The 22,069-nt window shown below is 55.1% G+C and overlaps 1 protein-coding gene across 6 annotated transcripts in view; it reads right to left on the bottom strand.

Annotated features, from left to right (window-relative positions):
• The window catches only part of HSF1 (heat shock transcription factor 1), a 47,496-nt gene that overhangs the window by 5,375 nt on the left and 20,052 nt on the right, over nucleotides 1-22,069 (bottom strand). For 3 of the 6 annotated variants that reach the window (XM_069005634.1, XM_069005637.1, XM_069005632.1), the window contains 8 exons: nucleotides 21,540-21,664; nucleotides 18,173-18,248; nucleotides 16,319-16,380; nucleotides 12,762-12,858; nucleotides 9,474-9,610; nucleotides 6,352-6,594; nucleotides 4,245-4,350; nucleotides 1,804-1,869 (listed from right to left, as the gene is read on the bottom strand). In XM_069005634.1, the coding sequence (XP_068861735.1) occupies nucleotides 1,804-1,869; nucleotides 4,245-4,350; nucleotides 6,352-6,594; nucleotides 9,474-9,610; nucleotides 12,762-12,858; nucleotides 16,319-16,380; nucleotides 18,173-18,248; nucleotides 21,540-21,664 (912 nt within the window). The remainder of the gene's footprint in view (nucleotides 1-1,803; nucleotides 1,870-4,244; nucleotides 4,351-6,351; nucleotides 6,595-9,473; nucleotides 9,611-12,761; nucleotides 12,859-16,318; nucleotides 16,381-18,172; nucleotides 18,249-21,539; nucleotides 21,665-22,069) is intronic. The other 3 variants (XM_069005635.1, XM_069005633.1, XM_069005636.1) reach the window with 2 other exon arrangements.

The following is a 22,069-nucleotide window of genomic DNA, read 5'->3' as shown; positions in this document are numbered from 1 at the left end:
TTTAGGGATTCCGAAGCCGCTGCTCCCAATCCCGGGAATGCCCCGGGAGCCGAGGGAAAAATCCCAACCCCAGGCCCTGCTCATCCCAAATGTTCCCGGGAATTATCCGGGACAGGGAAAGCCTGGGAATGAGCCGGGGATGGTTCGGCATTCCTCGGACACCGGGGGTGTTCCCGGAGTAAATCCCGGCCCTGATCCCGATCCCGGCCCTGACCCCGATCCCAGACCCGATCCCGATCCTGGCCTCGATCCTGATCCCAGCCTCGATCCCAATCCCAGACCCAATCCCGATCCCGGCCCTGATCCCGATCCCAGCCCTGATCCTGATCCTGGTCTGGATCCTGATCCTGGCCCTGATTCCGATCCTAGCCCCAATCCCGAACCTGATCCTGGCCTCAATCCCAATCCTGGCCCCGATCCTGATCCCAGCCCCAATCCTTATCCTGGCCCAGATCCCGATCCTGGTCCTGATCCCGATCCTGGCCTTGATCCTGATCCCGGCCCCAATCCTGATCCCAGCCCAGATCCCGATCCTGGCCCCGATCCCAGCTCTGATCGCAATCCCAGCCTCAATCCTGATCCTGGCCCCGATTCCGATCCCGGCCTCGATCCTAGCCCCGATCCCAATCCTGATCCCAATCCCAATCCCGGCCCCAATCCCAATCTGGACCTCAATCTTGATCCCAGACTTGATCCCGATCCTGGCCCCAATCCTCATCCCAGCCCCGATCCCAATCCTGGCCTCGATGCTGATCCTGGCTCCAATCCCGGCCCCAATCCTGATCCTGATCCCAGCCCAGATCCCAGCTCCAATCCCAATCCCAGCCCTGATCCCAATCCTGGCCTCAATCCCAGCCCCGATCCTGACCCCAGCCCCGATCCCAGTCCCGATCCCAGCCCTGATCCCAGCCCTGATCTCAGCTCTGATCCCAATCCTGGCCTTGATCCTGATTCTGGTCCTGATCCCAGCCCCAATTCCAGCCCTGATCCCAATCCCAGCCCCCATCCCGACCCCCGCCCTGATCTCAGTCCCGATCCCAGCCCTGATCTCAGCTCTGATCCCAATCCTGGCCTTGATCCCAACCCTGATCCCAATCCCCACCCTGATCCCAATCCCAGCCCCAATCCCAATCCTGGCCCTGAAACCAGCTCTGATCCAAATCCCGGCCTCGATCCCAGCTCTGATCCTGACCCCAGCCCTGATCCCGATCCCAGCCCCGATCCCGGCCCTGATCCCAAATTTCCCCTCTGGATTCCGGCTCTTCCCAGCCCCAACCCCCCCCCCCCCTCCCCCCAGTCCCCATCCCACGGGATCGGGAATTCCCGAGCTGCTCCGGGTGCCTCTCGTGCATTCCAGGGGTGGATCCCAAAGGAGGATCCCAAAGGAGCTTTTCCTTCGGGAAAATCCTCGGGAATGACACCAGGGGATCCCTGGGATCTCCCCCATTCCCATCCCCTGGAATCTCCTCTCGGAATCTCCCCAAAAAGGACCCAAATCCCGGGATTCTGGAGCCCCCTCGGGACATTCCCAGGCCGGGATTTGGGATCAGCTTTCCAAGGAATTTCAGGCCTCCAATCCAAGGATTTTCCCGGGGAAATCCGGGATGTCGGGATGGGAAACGGGAAGATCCCGGAGCAGCTTCCAGGTCCCTTCCCGAGCTTCCCAGGGGCTGGAAAATCTGGGATTTTCCCTCATTTTTTGGGGGGGGGAGGGGTTCACTGGGATGGTTCCCGCTGGGAATTCCCCAAACCCGCCTCCCTCCGGCCGGAATTCCAAGAGAATCCCGGGAATTCTGAGCTCACGCTGGCCAAGCTGCTGTCCAGGTCCGGCAGGGTCACGTCCGGCACCGCCATGGACGGGCTGAAGAGCTGCGGCGGAAAAGCGGGAATGGGACACTGGGAAGGGCGGAATTCCCGGGAGAGACGCGCTGGGAGCCAGGGAATGGATCCCGGGATGGTCCCGGTGGGAATCCCCGGGACAAAAATGGATCCTGGGATGGTCCCAGTGGGAATTCTCGGGATAAACCTGACCAGGGAATGGATCCTGGGATGTTCCCAGTGGGAATTCCAGGGATAAACCCATCCTGAGCCAGGAATTCCCGGGACAAACCTGACCAGGAATGGCTCTTGGAATGGTCCCAGTGGGAATGCCTGGGATAAACCCGACCAGGGAATGGATCCTAGGATGGTCCCAGTGGGAATTCCCAGGACAAAAATGGATCCCGGGATGGTCCCAGTGGGAATTCCTGGGATAAACCTGACCAGGGAATGGATCTTGGAATATTCCCAGTGGGAATGCCTGGGATAAACCCGACCAGGGAATGGATCCCAGGATGGTCCCAGTGGGAATTCCTGGGATAAACCTGACCAGGGAATGGATCCTGGGATAGTCCCAGTGGGAATTCCAGGGATAAACCCATCCTGAGCCAGGAATTCCCGGGACAAACCCGACCAGGAATGGCTCTTGGAATGGTCCCAGTGGGAATTCCTGGGATAAACCCGACCAGGGAATGGATCCTGGGATGGTCCCAGTGGGAATTCCAGGGATAAACCTGACCAGGGAATGGATCCAGGGATGCTCCCAGTGGGAATTCCAGGGATAAACCCGACCAGGGAATGGATCCTGGGATGGTCCCAGTGGGAATTCCCGGGACAAACCCGACCTGATCCAGGAATTCCAGGGATAAACCCTCCTCGATCCCAGCGGGAGAAGCCCCCAGGACTCAAATCCCCAAGTCCAGCCGGGTTTTTCCAAAGGCTCCCGGAGGATTTTGGGGCCCGGGAATTGGGGAACGCCGGGAATTGGGGAACGCTGGGAATTGGGGAACGCCGGGAACCTGGGAATGCCGGGAATTGGGAACGCCTGGAATTTGGAAACACCGGGAAGCCAGGAATTCCGGGGACTGGGGATGCTGGGAACTGGGGAATGTTGGGAACCTGGGAACACTGGGAATTGGGAATTCCAGGAATGGGGAACACCGGGAATTGGGAATGCCAGGAATTGGGAACGCTGGGAATTGGGAAACACCGGGAATTCGGAATTCCAGGAAAGGGGAACACCGGGAATTGGGAACACCGGGAATTGGGAATTCCGGGAATGGGGAACACCGGGAATTGGGGAATGCTGGGAACCCAGGAATGCTGGGAACCCAGGAATGCCAGGAATTGGGAACGCCGGGAACTGGGGAATTGGAGAATTTGGGAATTCTGGGAATTGGGAAATGCTGGGAATTGGGGAACGCTGGGAACCTGGGAATGCCAGGAACCCGGGAATTGGGAATGCCGGGAATTGGGGAATACTGGGAACCCGGGAATTGGGGAATTTGGGAATTCTGGGAATTGGGAACACCGGGAATTGGGGAACACTGGGAACCTGGGAATTGGGAATGCCGGGAATTGGGGAATTCTGGGAATTGGGAAATGCTGGGAATTGGGGAACACTGGGAACCCGGGAATTGGGGAATTTGGGAATTCAGGGAATTGGGAATTCCGGGAATTGGGGAACACCGGGAATGGGGAACGCTGGGAATTGGGAATTCCGGGAATTGGGGAATTTGGGAATTCAGGGAATTGGGAATGCCAGGAACTGGGGAACACTGGGAACCTGGGAATTCCGGAAACTGGGGAACGCCGGGAATTTGGGAATTCTGGGAATTGGGAAATGCTGGGAATTGGGGAACACTGGGAACCTGGGAATTGGGGAACGCCGGGAATTGGGGAACGCTGGGAACCCGGGAATTGGGGAATTCAGGGAATGGGGAAGACCGGGAATTGGGAATTCCAGGACTTGGGGAATTTGGGAATTCAGGGAATGGGGAACACCGGGAATGGGGAATGCTGGGAATTGGGAATTCCGGGAATTGGGGAACTGGGGAATTCCAGGACTTGGGGAATTTGGGAATTCTGGGAATTGGGAAACGCCGGGAATTAGGGAATTTGGGAATTCACGGGATTGGGAACGCCGGGAATTGGGGAACACTGGGAACCCGGGAATTGGGGAACGCCGGGAATTGGGGAATTCAGGGAATGGGGAACGCCGGGAATTGGGAATTCCGGGACTTGGGGAATTTGGGAATTCCGGGGCTTGGGGAATTTGGGAATTCCGGGGCTTGGGGAATTGGGAATTCCGGGGCTTGGGGAATTTGGGAATTCTGGGGCTTGGGGAATTGGGAATTCCGGGGCTTGGGGAATTTGGGAATTCCGGGGCTTGGGGAATTGCGGGAATGGGGACTGGCGGAGCTCACGTCCAGCAGCGCGCTGTCCACGCTGAAGCCGTGCGAGCTCAGCAGCGCCTGCAGATTGTCCAGGCTGGAGTCGATCGTGTCCAGGTGCTCGTTCAGCTCATTCCTGCTGGGAACGGCCCCAAAACTGCGGGATCAGGGCCGGGAACGGGCACGGGAAACCGGGATCGGGCCGGGAATGGGCAGGGGACAGTGGGATCGGGGCCAGGAATGGGCATGGAAACCGGGATCAGGCTGGGAATGGGCACGGGACAGCAGGATCGGGGTGGGAACGGGCATGGAAACCGGGATCGGGCCGGGAATGGGCACGGGACAGTGGGATCAGGGTGGGAATGGGCACGGGACAGCGGGATTGGGGCTGGGAATGGGCACAGAACCAGGGATTGGGGTGGGAATGGGCATGGAAAGCGGGATCAGGGCTGGGAATGGGCACGGGACAGCGGGATCGGGGTGGGAATGGGCATGGAACCAGGGATCGGGGCTGGGAATGGGCATGGAAAGCGGGATCGGGCCGGGAACGGGCATGGAAACCGGGATCGGGGTGGGAATGGGCACGGGACAGTGGGATCAGGGCCAGGAACAGGCAGGGAAAGCGGGATTGGGGTGGGAATGGGCACGGGACAGCGGGATCGGGCCGGAAATGGGCATGGAACCAGGGATTGGGGTGGGAATGGGCATGGAAAGTGGGATTGGGGTGGGAACGGGCACAGGACAGCGGGATCGGGGCTGGGAAACTGGGAATGGTCAAGGGAAACTGGGATCGGGGCTGGGAATGGGCACAGAACCAGGGATTGGGGTGGGAATGGGCACGGGACAGCGGGATTGGGGTGGGAATGGGCACAGAACCAGGGATCAGGGTGGGAATGGGCACAGGACAGCGGGATCAGAGCCAGGAAGGGGCATGGGAAACCAGGAATGGGCATGGGAAACTGGGATCAGGGCTGGGATCGGGCACAGAACAGCGGGATCAGGGCTGGGATTGGGATTAGGGCTGCGATTGGGATTGGGGCTGGGATCGGGATTGGGGCTGGGACTGGGATCAGGGCTGGGATTGGATTAAGGGCTAGGATCGGGATCAGAGCTGGGATCAGGGCTGGGATTGGGATCGGGGCTGGGATCAGTATCGGGGCTGGGATCTGGATTGGGGATCAGGATTGGAGCTGGAATTGGGATCGGGGCTGGGACTGGGATTGGGGCTGGGATCAGGGCTGGGATTGGGGCCGGGATCGGGGCTGGGATTGGGATTGGGGCTGGGGCCGGGATCGGGGCTGGGATTGGGATTGGGGCTGGGATTGGGATTGGGGATCAGGATTGGAGCTGGAATTGGGATAGGGGCTGGGACTGGGATCAGGGCCGGGATCGGGGCTGCTATCAGTATTGGGGCTGGGATTGGGGCTGGGATCAGGATTGGGGCTGGGAGATTGGGGAGGAGAAGGAATCTGGGATATCCCGAGGGAAGCAGGGCCGGAATTCCGAGGGAAACCCCGACTGCCCCCTCCCTCTGCTCCCCCCAGGAATGGGAATTGTGGGAATGTCGCCCTCCTTCCCTGCCTGCGAGAATCCCGGGAATCCCAACCCAGGGGGACCCTCCTGGGGAGCCCCATCCCAGAATTGTGGGAATCCCAATCCTGGGGGCCCTCCCGAGGAGCCCCATCCCGGAATTTCGGGAATCCTGGGAATCCCAACCCTGGGGAGCCCCATCCTGGAATTCCAGGAATCCCAAGCCAGGGGGACCCTCCCGAGGAGCCCCATCCTGGAATCCTGGGAATCTCGGGAATCCCAACCCAGGTGGATGCTCCCGAGGAGCCCCATCCCGGAATCCTGGGAATCTCGGGAATCCCAAGCCAGGGGAGCCCCATCCCGGAATCCCGGGAATCCCAAGCCAGGGGGGCCCCATCCTGGAATCCCGGGAATCCCAACCCTGGGGAGCCCCATCCCGGAATTTCGGGAATCCTGGGAATCCCAACCCTGGGGAGCCCCATCCTGGAATTCCAGGAATCCCAACCCAGGGGGACCCTCCCGAGGAGCCCCATCCTGGATTCCTGGGAATCTCGGGAATCCCAACCCAGGGGGGCCCCCTCCCGGAATCCCGGGAATTCCCGGCGCTCACTTGTCGAGGCAGGCGACGCTCAGGCACTTTTCCTGGGATTGGGGATTCCCGGGAGCGGCTCCGGGCTCGTTTTCCCGCAGGATGGAGTCGATGAAGGTCGAGGGGGACAGGGGGGTCTCGGCTCCCGGCGCGGCGTTCCCGGAATTCCCGGAATTCCCGGGATTGCCGGCGTTGGGCTCCTCCACGTGCGGGCTCGGCGCGGGGCTGGGCGGCTCCTCCTTGATCCGGATCACCGGGCTGCTCCTGCGGAAAAGCGGGAATGAGGGGCGGGAAGGGCGGGAATGGATGGTGGGAACGATGGGAATGACGGGGATGAATGATGGGAAAACGATGGGAATGATGGGAATAAATAATGGGAACGATGGGGGATGAATGATGGGAATGATAGGAATAAATAATGGGAATGATGGGAATAAATAATGGGAATGATGGGGGATGAACGATGGGAATGATGGGGGATGAACGATGGGAATGATGGGAAAAAATAATGGGAATGATGGGGATAAATAATGGGAATGATGGGGATAAATAATGGGAATGATGGGGGATGAACGATGGGAAAGATGGGAATGAATGATGGGAATGATGGGAATAAATACTGGGAATGAATGATGGAATAAATGAGGGGAATGATGGGAAAAGGGATGGGAATAAACAATGGGAATGATGAGGGATAAACAATGGGAATGATGAGGGATAAATAATGGGAATAATGGGAATGATGAGAATAAATAATGGAAATGACGGGAATGATGGGAATGATGGGAGTAAATAATGGAATAAATGGCAGGAATAATTGGAAAAAGTAATGGGAATAAATTATGGGAATGATAGCAATAAAGGGAATGATGGGAATAAATGATGGAAAAATGATGGGAATGATGAAAATAAATAACAGGAATGATGGGAATGATGGGAATAAATAATGGGAATGATGGAAATGAGTAATGGAATAAATGAGAGGAATGATGGGAAAACGTAATGGGAATAAATAATGGGAATGATGGGGATAAATAATGGGAATGATGGGGGATGAATGATGGGAATGATGGGAATGGTGGGAATAGATAATGGAATAAATGATGGGAATGATGGGGATGAGTAATGGAAAAATGATGGGAATGATGGGGATAAAAAATGGGAATGATGGGAACAAATAATGGAATAAATAATGGGAATGATGGGAAAAAGGTAGTAAGAATAAAGAACGGGAATGATAGGAAAAATGGGGAAAAAATAATGGGAAAACGATGGGAATGATGGGGATAAATAATGGGAATGACGGGAGTGATGGGAATAAATAATGGGAATAATGGGAACGATGGGAATGGATGATGGGAATGACGGGAATGAGTAACGGAAAAACGATGGGAATGATGGGAATAAACAATGGGAGTGATGGGAATAAATAATGGAATAAATGACAGGAATGATGGCAAAAGTAATGGGAATAAATAACGGGAATGATGGGAATAACGGGAATAAATAATTGGGAGTGATCGGAATGATGGGAATGATGGGAATATAACGGGAATATAATGGGAGTAACAGGAACGAATAATGGGAATAAAGGGAATGATGGGAATAATGGGAATGAATAATGGGAATAACGGGAATGATGGGAAAGGTAATGGGAATGATGAGAATAAAGGGAATGACGGGAATGATGGAAATAAATAATGGAAAAAATGATGGGAAAAATGGGAAAAAATAATAAGAATAATGGGAATGACGGGAATGATGGGAATGGTGGGAATAACGGGAACATAATGGGAGTAACGGGAATGAATAATGGGAATGATGGGAATAACGGGATAAGGGGATGACGGGAATGACAGGGACAATGGGAATGACGGGAATGACGGGAATGGGCTGGAAGAGTGGGATTAGGGAGGGAATTCTTGGCACGGGTGGGATGAGAATCCCGGGATGAGGGAGCTGGGAATGAGCAGGGGGAGCCGGGGAATTCCAGGAGAGCCCGGAGCCCCTTGCAGGGCCTTTTCCAGAGGTTTTTCCAGCACAGCTGGAGAGGGCCTTGGGATAAAGGCTGCAGGGGCAGGAGCCAGGCAATGGCTTCCCCATGGAATTTTGGGATCTTGGGAATCCATTCCTGCCCGCCAGAGAATTCCCAGAGAATCCCGGGAACGATCCCGGCACAGCCGGAGCTGCTGGGATGATCCCAGAGCCCCTTCCCACCCCAAATCATCCCGGAATTCCATGAAAAAAAAGCCGAGGAGAAGCAGTTCCCGAATATTCCTGAGCCCCGTTCCATCCCCATCCCACCTTTCCCGGCCACCTCGGAGCATTCCCAGGATCCAGAGGCTCCCAAGCAGCTTCCCAGGGAATTTTTAGTGGGATAAAGACCCAATTCCAGAGGGACAAATCCCAGCTGAGTCCGCCCCCCCCGAGCTCTTTTCCAGGGAATTCTCCATGGGATAAAACCCAATTCCAGAGGGACAAATCCCAACCTCTGGAATGGGAACAGGGCCTGAGTTCTCCCCTTCCCTGAGCCGTTTTCCCGGGAATTCTCAATCCCAACCTCTGGAATGGGAACTGGGCTGAATCCAACCCACCCCGAGCTCTTTTCCAGGGAATTTTCCATGGGATAAAGACCCAATTCCAGAGAAACAAATCCCAGCTGAGTCTCCCCCTCCCTGAGCCGTTTTCCAGGGAATTTTCAATGGGATAAAGACCCAATTCCAGAGAGACAAATCCCAGCAGAGTCTCCCCCTCCCTGAGCCGTTTTCCAGGGAATTCTCCATGGGATAAAAACCCAATTCCAGAGGGACAAATCCCAACCTCTGGAATGGGAACTGGGGCTGAGTTCTCCCCCTCCCTGAGCCGTTTTCCAAGGAATTCTCAATCCCAACCTCTGGAATGGGAACAGGACTGAATCCAACCCACCCCGAGCTCTTTTCCAGGGAATTCTCCATGGGATAAAACCCCAATTCCAGAGGGACAAATCCCAACCTCTGGAATGGGAACTGGGGCTGAGTTCTCTCCCTCCCGGAGCCCTTTTCCAGGGAATTCCCGCCGGGATAAGCCCGCGATTCCGGGCTTTGGCTGCCTGGCTCTGGAGGAAAAGGAGCTTTCCCAGGGATTTTTTGGGATGCGATTCCCACCTCCCGTCCAGGCTCCCGCCGGGAGAGGCCTCGGGGCTGGACGGGGGCAGCTCGGTCACGTCCGAGATGATGGGGCCGGAATTGGCGCCGGAATCCGGGGAATACAGAGCGGAGCCGCCGAAGGCCGGGGACGGAGCCTGGAATGGGAAAGGCGGGATCAGGGGTGGGATCCCGGAATTCCTGGGAGAAGCAGGGCTGGGACACCGGAAATCCCCAGGGAAAAGGTGGGGAAGAGCCCCAGAATTCCAAGGAAAAAGGAGGGGTAGATCCCAAAATTCCAAGGGAAAAGTGGAGCGGGAGCCCAAAATTCCAAGGAGAAAGGAGGAGTAGATCCCAAAATTTCCGAGGGAAAAGGTGGGGAAGAGCCACAAAATTCCAGGAAAAAGGTGGAGCAGGACCCCAAAATTCCCAGGGAAAAGGTGGGGTGGGACCCCAAAATTCCCAGGAGAAAGGAAGGGTAGATCCCAAAATTTCCAAGGGAAAACGTGGGGAAGAGCCACAAAATTCCCAGAAAAAAAAGGTGGGGAAGAGCCCCAAAATTCCAAGGGAAAAGGTGGGGAAGACTCCAGCAATCCCAGTCCTTTTTCCCAGTCCTTTTTCCATCCCATTCCCATAAATCCCACCCCTCATTCCCATTCCCACCAAATCCCCTTCCCACAAATCCTCATCCCAAGAAATCCTCACCCCATTCCCACCAATCCCATTCCCACAAATTCCTGTCCCCGTTCCCATTCCCACCGATCCCACCCTCCATCCCCATTCCCACCAATCCCATTCCTCATCCCATTCCCAATAAATCCCAGCTCCCATCCCATTCCCACCAATCCCTGTCCCCGTTCCCATTCCCACCAATCCCATTCCCATAAATCCCACCTCTCATTCCCATTCCCACCAATCCCATTCCCACCGATCCCATTCCCATAAATCCCATCCCTCATTCCCATTCCCACTGATCCCATTCCCACCAATCCCATTCCTCATTCCATTCCCAATAAATCCCAGCTCCCATCCCATTCCCACCATTCCCATTCCCACCAATCCCACCCCTCGTTCCCATTCCCCTCATTCCCATTCCCACCGATCTTATTCCCACTATTCCCATTCCCACCAATCCCATTCCCACCGATCCCATCCCTCGTTCCCATTCCCACCAATTCCACCCCTCGTTCCCATAAATCCCATTCCCATAAATCCCACCCCTCATTCCCCTTCCCACCATTCCCATTCCCACCAATCCCATTCCCACCAATCCCTGTCCCCGTTCCCATTCCCACCATTCCCATTCCCACCAATCCCACCCCTCATTCCCATTCCCACCATTCCCATTCCCACCATTCCCATTCCCACCTATCCCCGTCTCCGTTCCCATTCCCACCATTCCCATTCCCACCAATCCCATTCCCACCATTCCCATTCCCACCATTCCCATTCCCACCATTCCCATTCCCACCAATCCGATTCCCACAAATTCCTGTCCCCATCAATCCCATTCCCACCGATCCCACCCCTCATTCCCATTCCCACCGATCCCAGTCTCCGTTCCCATTCCCACCAATCCCACCCATCGTTCCCATTCCCCTCATTCCCATTCCCACCAATCCCATTCCCACCGATCCCATCCCTCGTTCCCATTCCCACCAATTCCACCCCTCATTCCCATTCCCATCAATCCCATTCCCACCATTCCCATTCCCACCAATCCCTGTCCCCGTTCCCATTCCCACCAATCCCACCCCTCATTCCCATTCCCACCATTCCCATTCCCACCAATCCCTGTCTCCATTCCCATTCCCACCAATCCCATTCCCACCAATCCCACCCCTCATTCCCATTCCCACCATTCCCATTCCCACCATTCCCATTCCCACCAATCCCTGTCTCCGTTCCCATTCCCACCAATCCCATTCCCACCATTCCCATTCCCACCATTCCCATTCCCACCTATCCCCGTCTCCGTTCCCATTCCCACCATTCCCATTCCCACCAATCCCATTCCCACCATTCCCATTCCCACCAATCCCATTCCCACCATTCCCATTCCCACCATTCCCATTCCCACCAATCCGATTCCCACAAATTCCTGTCCCCATCAATCCCATTCCCACCGATCCCAGTCTCCGTTCCCATTCCCACCAATCCCACCCATCGTTCCCATTCCCCTCATTCCCATTCCCACCAATTCCATTCCCACCGATCCCATCCCTCGTTCCCATTCCCACCAATTCCACCCCTCATTCCCATTCCCATCAATCCCATTCCCACCATTCCCATTCCCACCAATCCCTGTCCCCGTTCCCATTCCCACCAATCCCACCCCTCATTCCCATTCCCACCATTCCCATTCCCACCAATCCCTGTCTCCATTCCCATTCCCACCATTCCCATTCCCACCAATCCCTGTCTCCATTCCCATTCCCACCAATCCCATTCCCACCAATCCCATTCCCACCAATCCCATTCCCAATGGACCCCAGCTCCCATCCCATTCCCACCGATCCCATTCCCACCAATCTCTGTCTCCGTTCCCATTCCCACCATTCCCATTCCCACCGATCCCATTCCCACCGATCCCATTCCCACCAATCCCTGTCTCCGTTCCCATTCCCATCAATCCCATTCCCACCATTCCCATTCCCACCATTCCTATTCCCACCGATCCCATTCCCACCAATCCCCATCTCCGTTCCCATTCCCACCATTCCCATTCCCACCAATCCCTGTCTCCATTCCCATTCCCACCAATCCCATTCCCACCAATCCCATTCCCACCAATCCCATTCCTCATCCCATTCCCAATGGACCCCAGCTCCCATCCCATTCCCACCGATCCCATTCCCACCAATCCCTGTCTCCGTTCCCATTCCCATCAATCCCATTCCCACCATTCCCATTCCCACCATTCCCATTCCCACCAATCCCACCCCTCATTCCCATTCCCACCAATCCCTGTCTCCGTTCCCATTCCCACCATTCCCATTCCCACCATTCCCATTCCCACCATTCCCATTCCCACCGATCCCATTCCCACCAATCCCCGTCTCCGTTCGAATTCCCACCATTCCCATTCCCACCAATCCCACCCCTCATTCCCATTCCCACCAATCCCACTCCCACCAATCCCATTCCCACCAATCCCATTCCTCATCCCATTCCCAATAAACCCCAGCTCCCATCCCATTCCCACTGATCCCATTCCCACCAATCCCCGTCTCCGTTCCCATTCCCACCGATCCCATTTCCCATCCCCACCCCCTCCCTCCCCATTCCCGCTTTTCCGGGCTGGCTCACGGCGTAGGGGGAGTTCCCGTGGACGTGTTCCAGGGAATATTGCCGGCTGTACTTGGGCATGGAATGCGCGGAGCCGCCGTCGTTCAGCATCAGCGGGCTGCCCGTTCCCGGGAAATCCCGGGAAAAAAACCCCGGGAACAACCCCGGAGTCAGCGCCGGGAATGCATCCCGCACATCCCGGAGAATCCATCCCGGAGAATCCATCCCACAGAATCCATCCCAGAGAATCCATCCCGCAGAATCCATCCCACAGAATCCATCCCAGAGAATCCATCCCGGAGAATCCATCCCGCAGAATCCATCCCAGAGAATCCATCCCACAGAGTCCATCCCGCAGAATCCATCCCACAGAATCCATCCCGCAGAATCCATCCCGCAGAATCCATCCCGCAGAATCCATCCCACAGAACCCATCCCGCAGAATCCATCCCGCAGAATCCATCCCAGAGAATCCATCCCACAGAATCCATCCCGCAGAATCCATCCCAGAGAATCCATCCCAGAGAATCCATCCCGCAGAATCCATCCCGCAGAATCCATCCCACAGAATCCATCCCGCAGAATCCATCCCGCAGAATCCATCCCAGAGAATCCATCCCAGAGAATCCATCCCACAGAATCCATCCCACAGAATCCATCCCAGAGAATCCATCCCACAGAATCCATCCCACAGAATCCATCCCGCAGAATCCATCCCACAGAATCCATCCCACAGAATCCATCCCACAGAATGCATCCCGCAGAATCCATCCCACAGAATCCATCCCAGAGAATCCATCCCACAGAATCCATCCCGCAGAATCCATCCCACAGAATCCATCCCACAGAATGCATCCCGCAGAATCCATCCCACAGGATCCATCCCACAGAATCCATCCCACAGAATCCATCCCACAGAATCCATCCTGCAGAATCCATCCCAGAGAATCCATCCCACAGAATCCATCCCACAGAATCCATCCCGCAGAATCCATCCCACAGAATCCATCCCGCACACCCCAGAGAACCCGGAAGAGCTCTCCCACTTTTCCCGCTCTGGGAGGAGCCGGGATTGGGATTGGGGTGGGGAAACTTTGGGAAAAGGGGAATTCCAGAAGTTTTTCCCAGCAGAGGTTCCCGGAGAGGGGATTGGGATAAAGGGTGGAGGGATGGGAGCCAGGAATGATGGGAATGATGGGGATGAGAAATGGAAAAATGATGGGAATGATGGGGATAAAAAATGGGAATTAATGATGGGAATAAATAATGGGAATAATTAATGAGAATGATGGGAATAATGGGAATAAGTAATGGAAAAATGATGGGAATGATGGGGATAAATAATGGGAGTGATGGGAATAAATAATGGGAATAAATAATGGAAATGATAAGAAAAAATAATGGGAATAATTAATAAGAATGATGGGAATAATGGGAATAAATAATGGAAAAATGATGGGAACGATGGGGATAAATAATGGGAGTGATGGAAATAAATGATGGAACAAATAATGGGAATGATAAGAAAAAAAATGGGAATAATTAATCGGAATGATGGGAATAATGGGAATAAATAATGGAAAAAATGATGGGAATGATGGGAATAAATAATAGGAATTAATGATGGGAATAAATAATTGGAATAAATAATGGGAATGATAAAAAATAATAGGAATAATTAATAAGAATGATGAGAATAATGGGAATAAATAATGGAAAAATGATGGGAATGATGGGAATGAGTAATGGGAATAAATAACGGGAATAATGGGAATAAATGATGGAAAAATGATGGGAATGATGGGGATAAATAATGGAAATGATGGGAACGATGGGAATGATGGGAATAAATAATAGGAATGATGGGAATAATGGGAATAGATAATGGGAAAATGATGGGAATGATGGGAATAAATGGGAATGATTGGGATAAATAATGCAATAAATGATGGGAATGATGGGAAAAAGTAATGGGAATAAATAATGGGAGTGATGGGAATAAATGGGAATGATGGGAATAAATGAAGGAAAAATGATGGGAATGATGGGGATAAATAATGGGAATGATGGAGAATAAATAGGAATAAATGGGAAAGATGGGAATGACGGGAATAAATAATGGAATAAACAGTGGCAACGATGAGAAAAAGTAATGGGAATAAATAATGGGAATGATAGGAATAAATAATGGGAATAAATGACGGGAATGATGGGAACAATGGGAATAAATGGGAATGATGGGAATAAATGGGAAAAATTGGAATAAATAACGGGAGTGATGGGAATAAATGATGGAAAAAATGACAGGAATGATGGGAATAAATAATGGGAATAAAAAATGGGAATGATGGGAAAAAGTAATGGAAATAAATAATGGGAATGCTGGGAAAAAATAATGGAAAAATGATGGGAATGATGGGAATAGTTAATGGGAAAGATGGGAACAATGGGAATAAAGGGAATAAATGATGGGAATGATGGGAAAAATAGGAATAAATAATAGAAAAATGATGGGAATGATGGGAAAAAATGATGGGAATGATGGGAATAAATAATGGGAATAATGGGAATAATGGGAATGAATAATGGGAATGATAGGAATGAATAATGGAAAAATGATGGGAATGATGGGGATAAAAAATGGGAATGATGGGAATGGATGATGGGAATGAATAATGGAATAAACGATGGGAACGATGGGAATGAGTAATGGGAATAAATGACGGGAATGATGGGAATTAATAACGGAACAACGCTGGGAATGATGGGAATAAACACTGGGAATGCTGGGGTGTTGGGAAGCGACTCCTGCCCGCCACGGAATTCCCAGAGAACCCCTGGATCATCCCGGGAAGCTCCCAGCCCATGGAACAGGAAAACGCCTCAATCCCATCCCGTCATTCCCAGCGTTCCCGGTATTCCCGCCATTCCCAGCGTTCCTGAACATTCCCTCCATACCCGGTGTTCCCGGTATTCCCAGTATTCCTGAACATTCCCAGCATTCCCAGTATTCCCAGCATTCCTGAACATTCCCGCCATTCCCAGCATTCCCAGTATTCCCAGCATTCCCGAACATTCCCGCCATTCCCAGTATTCCCAGCATTCCCAAACATTCCCGGGATTTCCCTCCATTCCCCCATTCCCTCCATTCCCGGGATTTCCCTCCATTCCCGGGATTTCCCTCCATTCCCGGGATTTCCCCCCATTCCCAGGATTTCCCTCCATCTCCCCATTCCCTCCATTCCCGGGATTTCCCTCCATTCCCGGGATTTCCCTCCATTCCCAGGATTTCCCTCCATCTCCCCATTCCCTCCATTCCCGGGATTTCCCTCCATTCCCGGGATTTCCCTCCATTCCCAGGATTTCCCCCCATTCCCGGGATTTCCCCCCATTCCCGGGATTTCCCTCCATCTCCCCATTCCCCCATTCCCAAACCCCTCCGGATCCCGTTTTTCCCGGGATTCCCCCCCCCTCCCCCCCCCCGAGGATATTCCAAGGAATTCCTCCCCCCCCCCCCCCCCCCCCTTTCCCGGGGGTTCCCGGGGGCCGGAATTCCAGGATTTGGGAATTCCGCTCACATTTTCCGCTTGACGCCCAGGATGCGATTGGACTGCACCAGCGAGATCAGGAACTGGATCAGCTGCGGGCAAAGGCGGCAGCGGCCTCAGCGGCACTGGGAGCGACTGGGAGGGACTGGGAGGGACTGGGAGGGAACTGGGAGGGACTGGGAGGGAACTGGGAGGGACTGGGAGGGACTGGGAGGGACTGGGAGGGGACTGGGAGGGGACTGGGAGGGGATTGGGAGGGGATTGGGAGGGACTGGGAGGGACTGGGAGGGACTGGGAGGGAACTGGGAGAGACTGGGAGGGACTGGGAGGGACTGGGAGGGACTGGGAGGGGATTGGGAGGGGATTGGGAGGGACTGGGAGGGAACTGGGAGGGAACTGGGAGGGACTGGGATGGAACTGGGAGGGACTGGGAGGGACTGGGAGGGACTGGGAGGGGACTGGGAGGGGATTGGGAGGGGATTGGGAGGGGATTGGGAGGGACTGGGAGGGACTGGGAGGGAACTGGGAGGGAACTGGGAGGGAACTGGGAGGGACTGGGAGGGACTGGGAGGGACTGGGAGTGACTGGGAGAGACTGGGAGGGGATTGGGAGGGGATTGGGAGGGACTGGGAGGGACTGGGAAGGACTGGGAGGGACTGGGGGGGACTGGGAGGGACTGGGAGGGACTGGGGGGGAGACTGGGAAGGACTGGGGGGAGACTGGGGGGAGACTGGGGGGGAACTGGGAGGGAACTGGGAGGGACTGGGATGGAACTGGGAGGGACTGGGAGGGACTGGGAGGGACTGGGAGGGGACTGGGAGGGGATTGGGAGGGGATTGGGAGGGGATTGGGAGGGACTGGGAGGGACTGGGAGGGACTGGGAGGGAACTGGGAGGGAACTGGGAGGGACTGGGAGGGACTGGGATGGAACTGGGAGTGACTGGGAGAGACTGGGAGGGGATTGGGAGGGGATTGGGAGGGACTGGGAGGGACTGGGAAGGACTGGGAGGGACTGGGAGGGACTGGGAGGGAACTGGGAGGGACTGGGGGGGACTGGGAGGGACTGGGAGGGAACTGGGAGGGACTGGGAGGGACTGGGAGGGACTGGGAGGGACTGGGAGGGACTGGGAACAATTGGGAGGGACTGGGAGCAACTGGGAGGGACTGGGATTGGAACTGGGAGCAAGTGGGAAGGGATTGGGAGCGACTGGGAGGGACTGGGGGGGGACTGGGAGGGGATTGGGAGGGACTGGGAGGGACTGGGAGCGGGAATTGAGGCTGGAAATTCGGGAATTGGGGCCGGAAATTCGGGAATTGGGGCCGGAAAATTGGGAATTGGGGCCGGAAATTCGGGAATTGGGGCCGGAAATTCGGGAATTGGAGCCGGAAAATTGGGAATTGGAGCCGGAAATTCGGGAATTGGGGCCGGAAAATTGGGAATTGGGGCCGGAAATTTGGGAATTGGGGCCGGAAAATTGGGAATTGGAGCCGGAAATTCGGGAATTGGGGCCGGAAAATTGGGAATTGGGGCCGGAAAATTGGGAATTGGGGCCGGAAATTCGGGAATTGGGGCCGGAAATTCGGGAATTGGAGCCGGAAAATTGGGAATTGGAGCCGGAAATTCGGGAATTGGGGCCGGAAATTTGGGAATTTGGGCCGGAAAATTGGGAATTGGGGCCGGAAATTCGGGAATTGGGGCCGGAAATTTGGGAATTTGGGCCGGAAAATTGGGAATTGGGGCTGGAAATTCGGGAATTGAGGCAGGAAAATCAGAACTGGGGCTGGAAATTTGGGAATTGGAGCCGGAAATTTGGGAATTGGAGCCGGAAATCCGGGAATTGGAGCCGGAAATCCGGGAATTGGAGCCGGAAATCCGGGACTGACCTTGTTGACCACCTTCTGCTGCTGGGCGTGCTTCTGGCGCAGGGAGGCCACCTCCCGCCACAGAGCCTCGTTCTCGCTGCGCCGCGCCGGCAGCGCCCGGAAAGGGAGGGAAAGGGGCCCGTGGGAAAGGGGGCCGTGGGAAAAGTGGGAAAAGGGCCCGTGGGAAAAGGGCCCGTGGGAAAAGGGGCCGTGGGAAAAGGGCCCGTGGGAAAAGGGCCCGTGGGAAAAGTGGGAAAAGGGCCCGTGGGAAAAGGGGCCGTGGGAAAAGTGGGAAAAGGGCCCGTGGGAAAAGGGGCCGTGGGAAAAGGAGGGAAAAGGGCCTGTGGGAAAAGGGCCCGTGGGAAAAGATCCCGTGGGAAAGGTGGGAAAAGGGCCCGTGGGAAAAGTGGGAAAAGGGCCCGTGGGAAAAGGAGGGAAAAGATCCCGTGGGAAAAGGGCCCGTGGGAAAAGCGGGAAAGGATCCATCCCTGGGATCAACCTCTGGATCCATCCCTTAGATCCATCCCTTGGGATCTACACCTGGGATCCATCCCTTGGATCAACCCCCGAATCCATCCCTTGGATCAACCCCTGGATCAACCCTTGGATCAACCCCCCCGGATCTGCCCCAAACCCCGGAAATCCCCAAATCCTGAACACCCCAAATCCAGGAAACCCCAAATCCAGGAGAATCCCAAATCCAGGACATGGGAAAGGTGGGAATAGGATGGGGGAACACCGGGAGCAGCAGCGCTATCCCGAATCCCTCCATCCCAAATCCCTCCATCCCAAATCCCTCTATCCCAAATCCCAAATCCCTCTATCCCAAATCCCAAATCCCTCCATCCCAAATCCCAAATCCTCTCCATCCCAAATCCCTCCATCCCAAATCCCAAATCCTCTCCATCCCAAATCCCCTCCATCCCAAATCTCCTCCATCCCAAATCCCCTCCATCCCAAATCCCAAATCCTCTCCATCCCAAATCCCAAATCCCTCCATCCCAAATCTTCCCATCCCAATCCCTTCGATCCCAACTCCCCTCCATCCCAAATCTTCCCATCCCAAATCCATTCTGTCCCAAATCCAAATCTCTCCATCCCAAATCTCTCCATCCCAATCCCTAAACCCCAAATCCCAACCCCTTCCATCCCAAACCCCAACCCCGGCCCCGTACTGTTTCATGGCCAGCAGCCCCTCCACCCCAAACCCCAAACCCCAATCCCAAACCCCAAACCCCGATCCCAAACTCCAAACCCCAATCTCAAACCCCAAACCCCAAACCCCAAACCCCGCACCCCAAATCCCGGCCCCGTACTGTTTCATGGCCAGCAGCCCCTCCATCCCAAACCCCACACCCCACACCCCACACCCCACACCCCAAACCCCAAACCCCAATCCCAAACCCCAAACTCCAAACCCAAACCCCACACCCCAAATCCCGGCCCCGTACTGTTTCATGGCGAGCAGCCCCTCCATCCCAAACCCCGAACCCCAATCCCAAACCCCGATCCCCGATCCCAAACCCCAATCCCAAACCCCAAACCCCAAACCCTAAACCCCGATCCCAAACCCCAAACCCCAATCCCAAACCCCAATCCCAAACCCCAAACCCCAATCCCGACCCCAAACCCCAAACCCCAAACCCCAATCCCGACCCCAATCCCGATCCCAAACCCCAAACCCCAAACCCCGCCCCCGTACTGTTTCATGGCCAGCAGCCCCTCCATCCCACACCCCAAACCCCAAACCCCAAACCCCGCACCCCAAACCCCAAACCCCAAACCCCGATCCCAAACCCAAACCCCACACCCCAAACCCCGCACCCCACACCCCAAATCCCGGCCCCGTACTGTTTCATGGCGAGCAGCCCCTCCATCCCAAACCCCACACCCCACACCCCACACCCCAAACCCCAAACCCCAAACCCCAATCCCCAATCCCAAACCCCAAACCCCAAACCCCACACCCCAATCCCAAACCCCAATCCCGGCCCCGTACTGTTTCATGGCCAGCAGCCCCTCCATCCCAAACCCCAAACCCCAATCCCAAACCCCAAACCCCACACCCCAAATCCCGGCCCCGTACTGTTTCATGGCCAGCAGCCCCTCCATCCCAAACCCCAAACCCCAAACCCCAAACCCCGCACCCCAAACCCCAATCCCAAAGCCCAAGCCCCGATCCCAAACCCCAAACCCCAAACCCCAAACCCCAAACCCCAAACCCCGATCCCACACCCCGCACCCCAAATCCCGGCCCCGTACTGTTTCATGGCCAGCAGCCCCTCCATCCCAAACCCCAATCCCAAACCCCAAACCCCACACCCCAAATCCCGGCCCCGTACTGTTTCATGGCCAGCAGCCCCTCCATCCCAAACCCCAAACCCCAATCCCAAACCCCAAACCCCACACCCCAAATCCCGGCCCCGTACTGTTTCCTGGCCAGCAGCCCCTCCATCCCAAACCCCACACCCCAAACCCCAATCCCAAACCCCAAACCCCACACCCCAAATCCCGGCCCCGTACTGTTTCATGGCCAGCAGCCCCTCCATCCCAAACCCAAACCCCACACCCCAAACCCCGCACCCCGCACCCCAAATCCCGGCCCCGTACTGTTTCATGGCGAGCAGCCCCTCCATCCCAAACCCCAAATCCCAATCCCAAACCCCACACCCCAAATCCTGCCCCCGTACTGTTTCATGGCCAGCAGCCCCTCCATCCCAAACCCCAATCCCAAACCCCAAACCCCGCACCCCGCACCCCAATCCCAAAGCCCAAGCCCCGATCCCAAACCCCAATCCCAAACCCCAAATCCCAAACCCCAAACCCCAAACCCCAAACCCCAATCCCCAAACCACAATCCCAAACCCCAAGCCCCGATCCCACACCCCAAACCCCAAATCCCGATCCCAAACCCCAAACCCCAACCCCACACCCCAATCCCGGCCCCGTACTGTTTCATGGCCAGCAGCCCCTCCATCCCAAACCCCAAACCCCAAACCCCAAACCCCCAACCCCGACCCCCAATCCCAAACCCCAAACCCCACACCCCAAACCCCGCACCCCAAACCCCAATCCTGCCCCCGTACTGTTTCCTGGCCAGCAGCCCCTCCATCCCAAACCCCACACCCCAAACCCCAAATCCCAATCCCACACCCCAAACCCCAAACCCCAAACCCCAAACCCCAATCCCAAACCCCAAACCCCAATCCCCAAACCCCGATCCCAAACCCCAATCCCAAACCCCGCACCCCAAACCTGCCCCCGTACTGTTTCATGGCCAGCAGCCCCTCCATCCCAAACCCCACACCCCAAACCCCAAGCCCCGATCCCACACCCCAAACCCCGATCCCAAACCCCACACCCCGCACCCCAAATCCCGGCCCCGTACTGTTTCATGGCCAGCAGCCGCGAGTCCAGGCTGTCCTGCTTGCCCCTCATGGCCTGCATGTCGGCCAGCAGCCGCGCCACGCTGTCCTGCCGCACGCGCACCTCGTCCCCCTTCAGCCCCGACACCTGGAACAGCCGGAATTCCACGGACTTTGGGGGGATTTTGGGAATTTTTGGGGAATTTTTGGGATTTTTTTTTATTTTTTGGGGGATTTTTCTAGAATTTTTTCGGAATTTTTTCGGAATTTTTTTGATTTTTAAATTTTTTTTTTTTATTTTTAGCGGGTTATCGGCCATTTGTAGAGGCTTCGGGGAATTTGGAAATTTTTAGATTTTTTTAGGAATTTTTTGGGATATTTTAGGATCTTTTTTGAAATTTTTTTAGCATTTTTTCGGAATTTTTTTGGATTTTTTGGGAATTTTTTAAAATTTTTTTTTGGATTTTTAGCGGGTTTTCGGCCATTTTTAGAGGCTTCGGGGAATTTGGGAATTTTTGGGAATTTTTTTGGAATTTTTGGGATTTTTTTGGGA

This window comes from Aphelocoma coerulescens, chromosome 2, assembly GCF_041296385.1.
Source record: "Aphelocoma coerulescens isolate FSJ_1873_10779 chromosome 2, UR_Acoe_1.0, whole genome shotgun sequence".
Lineage (NCBI taxonomy): Eukaryota > Metazoa > Chordata > Aves > Passeriformes > Corvidae > Aphelocoma > Aphelocoma coerulescens.
Note: the sequence above shows the minus strand (reverse complement) of the source record. Positions and strands in the feature narration are given on the sequence as shown.